Here is a 9,174-nt window from a genome sequence, read left to right as displayed (position 1 = left end):
CAGTGGCCAACTTTACCAAATCTGTTGAGGATACTAACTGGAATAAAGGACCAGATGGTACTTGCTCCTCACTCCTCATTTCCATTCAGTCTATTCAGGAAATAATATTTTATGCTAATCAATCATAAGCTCTGAGTCAGCAGATTTTCACATTTTAAAATATATTTTTAATGTTTTCCTTCTCTGCATATCAAACTCACTGTGACACTAACCTTATCTTTTCACTATTCTCCATTTGTATGTAGTTGCTATAATAAACATATCACACACGACCATTTTTGAAAAATAAGGCAGCATTTCTACCCTTACACTGGAGCAGATGTATTTCTCTAGGGAAAAGTGGAAATTAACACTGAGCATTAAAAAAAACAAAACAAGGAAGAAAATTAACAAAGACTTAAAACTATTAAAGAGAAGAGAAAGAGAGCACAAGAAAAAGACAGAGCTCATGTAGTTACTCTTGCTAGACTTGTTCAGATCTAGTTTGATTTCTAATTAAACTTTCTTGTTTACCAGGTCAAATGACACTTCTTGAAAGTGTTTTACATTGAAATAATATTACCATAACAAAAATTCTCTGCTCTGGCCACCACATATATTCAGTATTCTGCTGTATTTTCCATAAAATAAAATAAAATAAAATAAAATAAAATAAAATAAAATAAAATAAAATAAAATAAAATAAAAACCTAAAATGGCTTTATTTCCCCAGCAGCAGTCAGGCAACAGAACATGAATGCAACAATTTCAACAGCCGCCTCTGAGTGAGCAGCAAGGACAATCTTTCATGGAAATCAAGGAAAAGCAGAGGGAGGCAGCAGGGTTTCCTTGATCCCAAGCAACAGGTTCATTCAACTACTACAGAAGAATTTACAGAAGTCACAGAGTAAACCTGAAAATGTGAAGCCATGAGTTTAGTAAAAAAGGAATGTCTAGGCCAACAATATAAATCCTAACTTTTCATAGATCATAAGTAGTAAAGACAACACCATTAAATGGAAATTGGTGAGTAGCTCAATGGTTTTTCAAAGCAAACTCCTAAGTCCTCTAATAACTTTGAGAAGTGACAAATTAAAAATATAATTCATTCACAAGTATGAACAGACGGCCCAGCTACTCATTGCTTTTTCTTCTTCCTAAATTCAAGACGTTCATCTTTTGCCAAGAAATACATGGCATTAAGGGAAAGGTCCAAGCAGGATTTCTTTCCCCTCCATTYAAAAATGAGTTTGTGTTTACAACACAAGTGGTGAAAAGGGAAGTTTATTTCCTAGAAAGCAAGATCATGGATTTCAGCCTGCCCCAAGCAATATCAGTAACGGATGATCAAGTCAGATATTATGAAACCAGAATTAATTCAGCAACAGATGGTGCCGTGTCTTTTTTCAGCTAAAATGCAAAGCATACCAACAGGGCAGAGTAAAGTTTCAATGCAGGACAAGGCAATGCTTGTTTAAGTCATGGAGCAAAGAAAAACATCAAAACTAACAAAAAGATATGCAACAGCAGCTCTTTTGTAGCTTTCCATTAACAGACTTTGTGCAGAAGAGTTCTTTCCCAACACCTTGCTATTTAATGCTTTGATAATCTCTCATTTACTAGGCAAAGCATTCTTGTGTACTTACAGACTGCTGACTTCATTAACACAGTTACTTAGATATTTTCCCAAAAAACACTTTTACAGCTTCACATGTTTACAGATGGGTAGCAATTACTGTCTATTAAAATAAAAAGTTTGGTTCATTTTAAGGAAACAATGGATAGCACTGTAGTCTATTGCTATTGCTTATCCAGCTACAGAATGATTTATAAGAATGCTTAGCATTGTATGGGAAGCATGAAATAAGTACCTCCAGAGCTTATAACATATACCACAGCATACACGTCCATTCATCTGGCATTTGAGGATCTATTCATGGTGGGAAGCTTAAACACAGATGTAACTGTTTGCAGAACAACAGCCCAAGAAAGAAAATCAATCTCAGCTGCCATCAAATTGCTTCAAAACACACCATCTAAAAAAGACAGGTTCCTTCCACTCAGCTCCTTCCTTCCTTGTGTATCTAACAGTTGCTAGATATAGTACAGAGGAAAACAATTTCAGTGTAAATGCTTAGAAAGAAAATGCGCAAAAAGAAGAATGCAAAAAGATTAAAAGGTAGAGGGAGGCGTGACAACACCAAACAGCAGATTCCACATGGGGAGAAAAAAAAAATCCACACAGAAACTAGCAAAGTAAGACCTATGCAAGACATCCAACGGATCACACAGTTCAAGAGTTGGGGCTATGACAAGAAATCCAGCATTTAATAACAAAGCTTTGCAGTGGGAAGCTAAGATTACAATGGATGAACATATCCCACTTGCCTAATCAAAAGTCAACACTGTATCCTGATGCAATATCCTGACTAAGCTTTAATCGTAAAAATCTCTGATCTCCACTACACAGAACTAGTAATCAATGCGTTTTTCCAGCATACTTCATCTCCCTTTTGAAAAACCAGAAAGAGAAGCTAGGCGGTTTTAATTCATCAGTTACACTTATTACTTCTTTTGTTACTAAAAATGTKTACAGGTCAAATAAATTTTGCACAAAATTTCCATACTCAGCAAACATCAACGTTTCACTTTTGTGAAGCAGTGTCACAACACATTGCCCAGAATGGCCATAAAAAGGCTATTTTTTTAGACAAGTCAAGGCAGAACTGGGGGGCCAGATACCAGAGCTTCTCTACACACATAAGGAAAAGAGTAGCAACACTCCTGTTTGTCACTTGAAGGATGAAATACAAAGCAGATGTCAATTACAGCAGGTGAAGCAGTAGCAGTGAGGTACTCTTGCCAAAGCAGGGAAGAAGGCAGATAGACACGGAGATACCTAGCATCACAAAAAGTGGAGACTTTCACTGCTCTGTTCTTTACTGATATTAAACATGCCTGATKATAAAATACAATCTCCTGAAGTTTCTTTGTGTTCTGCCCACTAACACAGTTTCAACTGGGCTCCATCTTTCACATGAACATGCCCAGTGCCAAAGCCCTTCAGCTTCACCAACTGGTGCTGCATGTCCTTTTATTGTCCACTCCACCTGAGGTGTCACTCAAGCATGTCAGAGTGACCATCTTCTCTTGACTACTGGTCAGCATTTACAGCTATTCATCTCCTCCTATTGGAGTTGTTACTTCTTCTGTTTTAATAAAGCATCTCTAACAAATCAACACTGAAGCGTCTCATCTCTACATTCAGGGCCTCCACTGACTCAGAGCAGATCAAGGCCATTTTTCACCTATGGAGGACTAGGAGACAGACATCTTCAATGTTCTACATTGTTATTTGGATCCTGTTATAGAGAAGACATAACTGACATCCTTCCATGCTTTATCAGATATAGTCCTCCATGCAAGACTTCTAGTTAGACCTATCAAAATATTATTGTTCTCCAAAAGTTCCTTTGTTTAACATGTATCCAAAAATGCAAAGGATTGAAATCCAACTTKCCTGTCTTCTTAGATCAACACTGCTAGAACATCTTAACTGCATGGCTCCAAGCCACATGGAGCAAGGACAGGCACTAACTGGTGGAGCCATTTCAATTCCTGCAAACCAGCTCAGGTCTGGTTGATAAAAAGGTAAAAGTAAGAGCATTTCTGAGCAGCGCAGTGACCCCATCAGCCCCTTACACGCATCATACAACAACTGAAGTGCAGTAACAGACACAGACCACTGGTTGCTGAGGTCTAAATTTTAGGTGAGAACTTCATCTACCCAACATGCCAGAAGCCTGCACATTGTATTTTGTCTGTGGACACCACTAAAGTGGCAATAGACACAAGAATYACAAACTATAATCGACATCCTTTGGTGAACTTGAAACAGTTGCCCATCATGTGAACGACATTTCACAACCTTTCCGYCAACTTAGTTTTCATATGTTGAAAAGACACAAAAGCAAGACAGAAATTTCACACTTAGAAAAAGGATAGCTTTACACATTTAAAAAAAGTTCTCTAATTGGATGACTGTTTTCTACCATCGGGGCTCGCTAATTTTATCTGAAACCAGACACTGCACAAAGTTACACAGAGAGCAAAGCTCTTTGCTGAAATTGTGCACGATCTCAAAACTAAGTCCACAAGTCTTTCAGTGGTGAGTGACTAGAGAAAAATGTTTTCTTAATTGGGGAATTTAACATGAGTTACTGCATTATCTGCCAAACTATTTTCAGCTTTCATGCTTCACTAAACTGGAGTATTTAGCTCATCAGTCACAAACCCATTATTACACAGAAGAAAATGGGGAGCAATTAGCATACAAGATGATAGCTTAAAGCTGGTGCTAATTGGAAAGAATGAAGTATTTTTCATTCCTGTTGGATACAATTAGGTGAGACAACCAGGTTCTGGAAAAAAACAATTTGCTAAACAATTTCAGTGATGTCTATTCTACAACCTATGTTTAAAGTCTAAGCAAATTCATGCCTTTGCAGTATTTTGCAACCACAGGGATCACAAACTAAAAGTTGGTCCAGCTGTAGAGCAAGCCTTGTTCAGAAACATATATACAAAATACAACGACTAATTCATCACAACAGTGGAGATCATCGCTGAACTAAGCTCAAGTTGACAAAAAGAGCTGAAGAACAAATCCAACAAGGAAACAGAATATAATATTCATAATGCACAGTACAGCATGGCACCAATTCACAGTGAGTTGCAAAAGMAGTTGAATTATAGGACTGTACAAAATACACAATCAGAAATAAAAGAAAACCATCTATGAAGAGCTTACTGGTGCATGCTTTTTTTCATGACTGCTAAACAGGGAGGGGGAAATCTTGTACATGAATATTTAATTTGCCAAAAGGAAGAAAAACAGGAGGAAAAATGCAATCCTTCATTATTAGTGAACTGCACTCAGACACAAAATGTTAATTAGACAATTATACTGCGAAATATACTTATAACATTAGGGATTTGCTGTCAGGACCTACAGCTGGGTGACTTTCATTTACTTCTACAAATTCTTTGCTATATATTACTCCTAATCTATTCATCATACACCTACAACTATGAACATATTTCTACCAGTAGGTTTTTTATTTAATTCCAAGCTACAACAAACTTTGGTATTTGTAAATGAACTTCTACATCGCTATTTCTTTTGGCTCAGAACATATTAAATATTTTCTTCAAATGAGAGAGCAGTCTGTAAACCTGTTACACRCCCTATTTTTAGGATCACACCTATCTCATATTTTCCCTTTTAAAAATACAGCCTAATTATGTTTTGGAATAATACCTCCCTGTACATTATGTGAAAAATGCTTCAACAGACAGCACTCACAGAAGCACCTCTCCTCATAGAAAATGCTACTGCAATCAGACTTTAATGAACAACTGCAGCATAAATCCAACCCAAGGGATGGAGCTGCTCTGTTTACTGAAAATGTTATTGCACTGTTCCCCCTACAAGTGCCAAAACCAGCACCCAGTAACATCACTTATTTCTGCATCCTTCAGACAAAAAAAAAAAAAATCAACCCAAAACAAACATCAAAGATCACCCCCTTGGTTTTCCTGAACAACGGTTGAATTCTCTAATGAAAGACTGTCCAAGAACCCACTGAAACAAACAGACCTTCCCCTAAAGTCTGATTTCTCGTGGTGTAATACTCCAAATATGTCAGTATGAAGAAATTTCATTAAAATAAAAAATTCAAAACAGACAGCATGACAATCCTCAAATACTGACACACATATACATAAACAGGCACAAACAAACACGCACATGTATTTGTCCCCATGCTTCACTCATGTAAAGACATCTTGAAAATTGAAGCATGCATGGGCTAAATTGGAAGCTCTTCGAACAATAAAATAGTATTTTCACACAGAAAGCCGAGAAGAGCCAAGAGTTCACTGATGAACAGCAGATTTTTATGTCTGATTAAAGGGACATTTGAATTAACTGACGTTTTAAAATTATTTCTTCTACACACACCTRATTCCTATATACTGTGAGCAGCCTTATGCGAGTCCATCCCTCTGGTATGTGAGGTTAGACACAGCCTCCGCGGGATAAAAGCCTTTATCCTTCTAAAAATATCAGCTGTGCCAGGATCCACTCTCGCAAAGCTCCGTGATGCAAACGGCATCGCTACAGTCCAGGGGCTGCTCTGCTTCCATGAGTAAGCACTCGCAGCACCGGGCTATAATTAGTCSGAGTATTTTTAGGGTCACTGCTCAAATTTAGAGAGAAATTACTTAGAAAGATCTCAGATCGGTGGGGGGTTCCCCCTCTCCTTTGGCTGCTCTCTACCGCTGTGAGGAAAAAAAGAGTCTCCGCAGTCGCCGAGGCGAGGCGGCGCTGGCTGTGCCGGGAACATGTGCCTCGCTGCTGTCCCTGCGCGGGTGGGCAGCGCGCACGGCCGCTCCGCGCTGGACACACCGCGGCCCCGCCGCCCGCACCGCTGCCCAGGAGCCGCCGCCGCCGCTTACCTGACCGCCACCCGCACCGAGCTCTCGTCCGGGCCGGCCGACATRGTGCCGCGGGCGAGGGGCGGCCGCGAGCCTTGCCAGGAGCTCCGCCGGGCCGCGGAGGAGGTGGGGGCACTGCTGCGGCTCCCCCCTCACCTCCTCCTCCGGCTCCGCCACCTCCKCTCTCCAGCCATTTTAGGTGACTGAATGAATAGGTAGGAGCCGCGGCAGTGCAGGGCGGTTCGCAGCGCTCCTCCTCCTCCCGCCCCGCTCCGGCCCAGCCCTTCCAGCGCCTGGGCGGGGAGCGCTGTCAGTCAGCACCGGCGGGCYGAGCCACGGCCCCGGTCACCGGCCCCCGCCCCGCCGGGTCCGGCGCGTCCGCCCGCTGCAGCCGCAGTGCGTCAGGGCCCCGCCCCGGGCCGCCGCCAGCGCGGGGAGCCTGGRGGCTGTGCGGGCACTCGGCGCGACAGCGGCACGCTTACAGACACTGCCTGCTCTACACACAGCCCCTTCACACACACATCCCCACACATGCCCACACACCCCCACACACCCATCTCTCCGCACACCCATCTCTCCGCACACTCCCTTCTCCACACGCACACCCACCCCCGTCTCTCCACATACCCCCTTCTCACACACAGACACGCACGCCCTCACACCCTGACACGCCCATGTCTCCACACACACCTGTTATTGGGCACACAGGCTGCTCACRCTTGCCTTTCCAAACACACACACAGAGCTTGTCCCCACACAACTCTCTGCTCACGCTATCAACTCACACGGCTCTTGCACACACAACACACGAGGGCTCTGCACACAACTTCCAATGCCTCTCTCCTGGGAAAGAGGGGYTCATCCCCCTGTCAGGCCTGGCTCCTCTGCTCTTGCACTATTTTGCTTTCCCAGGCAGGAATGAGATGTCTTCATTCCTCGTCTGGTGCTGTGTGGTCTTCGCGACCTCGTGCCCACGGGAGCACACAGCTCTCCCATCTTTCTGGCTGTGCTGACAGGTTTGTTTGCCGTAGCTGCTCGAGCCAGGCATCACTGTTCTCACTTCGCTAATGAAATGCCTGSCTTTTAGTTGGAAACTGAGTGGGCGGATGACACTAATTTTTGATGCAAATAGTATCCCTGCCAGGAAAGAAGCCTGATTATTTTGCCCAAAACAATTCACATTCCTAAGGAAGATTTTCCATCAGAATAGGCCCGGGTTTGAATTTGTAATGATATGCTAAAAACCTTGCAGTTCAAGTTGTTTCACTTCTGATAGTAAAGGTTGTTCACGCCCAGGCCCCAGCTTCTGTCACAGATGGGCAGGTGAGGTCTCCAAGCAGGATGGGACCTCTGGCCATACCCCTGAATMTTTCAAAAATTCTTTCTTCTCAGCAGAAATTCACTGTCTTATTGTTACTCTGCATGTTTCTCCTAGTTATTTTCTCTATTTTTCTCTACTTATTTAGAAATTTGATTGTTTGTAGGAAATGGACTGCCTGGAATTTGCTATACAAAATTATGATCCCCTTCTTTCTTCTGAATTACACAGCAACATCATACAAATTCCCAACAGCATTTGAAAATATGGGAAATTTAAGCTACATACCACATTGCTGAGGTAAACTGAGATAATATTTACCCAAAAGGCAGAGAAATGGAGACACAGGTACTGCAGTATGAAATCTCTRAGGGAATCTGGTACAGGTAGAACAAAGACTATATTTCCCTGGGCTTCTCAGCTCATTATGCTCTATTTGATGCCATAGGCCAAATGCTTTGTTTCTCCTTTTGCCACAATATGTTATGGAATGGGCAAGATAGCAGATAAAAAGAAAGCTCCTGCAGGTGAATTGTGTTGGCACTCATACCAAACAGCCTCAAAAGGAAAGTGATAGGAGTTTCATGRTTCAGGGCATTTCTGGTAGAGGGGACTGAACACTCGTGACTGTCATACATCTGTGGGTATTGTACTGAGCTCTGTGAAAACACCTGCAACCCACCCACAGTGAGTGAAATCTTATAGAGTAATTAGGCTCTSACAATTTATGTACACCAGATTTACAAATCTAGCTAACACTAAAACTTAAACAAAGAAAGGTCATTATTTCTTATCCAAAAGTATCCAGTGTATTTTTTCAGCTGGCACAGTTACAATGTTAATGGAATAGGCATAGTCAAGCCAAATTTCTATCTTGGCAGTATCTTCCTGCATTTGTTTCACACAGAAYCTTTTGCTGGGTGGGCCACAGTCCAGCAAAGCTCATCCACATCACATTGCCCATGCCTATAAAATCCTGCTGTCAGTGTCTCTGGTTTGCCATGTGAGCTRTGATGAAAACCCAGCAGGGAGTAGCAGCTGCAGGATGCTCAGACTCAGAATCATACTCTAGACCTTTCCAGGGTGATTTATTTTCTGGCTTTGTGTGCCTTTAGACATTTGCTTCAGCTTCAGACTTCATCCAGCCCTCTCTCTTCCATATTGAAAAAGTTAGCTGATTATAAAGTCTGGCAGAAGTCCTCCTGAGCTCAATGTCCTGTGTATAAATAGGTTGATATCCACAGATTTCAGACCTTAATGACAAAGATTTGTTATCCACATTGATATTAAACAATTTTGGTGTTGAAGTAAAATTGTTCTATTCTAAATTATGTTTGTTTCAGTCCTACTGCATTATCCACATATTTTCTGTCTTGGAT

At 41.8% G+C, this 9,174-nt stretch overlaps 1 protein-coding gene across 7 annotated transcripts in view; it reads right to left on the bottom strand.

The window, feature by feature from the left end:
• Positions 1-6,729, bottom strand: part of KIF21A (kinesin family member 21A) — an 86,126-nt gene extending 79,397 nt beyond the window's left edge. For 5 of the 7 annotated variants that reach the window (XM_057370049.1, XM_057370053.1, XM_057370050.1 and 2 more), the window contains exon 1: positions 6,499-6,728. In XM_057370049.1, coding sequence (XP_057226032.1) covers positions 6,499-6,542 — 44 coding nt within the window. In that variant the 5' untranslated portion in view covers positions 6,543-6,728. Of the gene's footprint in view, positions 1-6,498 lie in introns of all 7 variants that reach the window. The other 2 variants (XM_057370056.1, XM_057370052.1) reach the window with 2 other exon arrangements.
• Between the last annotated feature and the right edge of the window lie 2,445 nt (positions 6,730-9,174).

The sequence above is a fragment of the Malurus melanocephalus genome, unplaced genomic scaffold (genome assembly GCF_030028575.1).
Source record: "Malurus melanocephalus ecotype Western Australia unplaced genomic scaffold, MMel_1.1 scaffold_118, whole genome shotgun sequence".
NCBI lineage: Eukaryota > Metazoa > Chordata > Aves > Passeriformes > Maluridae > Malurus > Malurus melanocephalus.
This window is presented reverse-complemented; position numbering and strand designations above follow the sequence as displayed.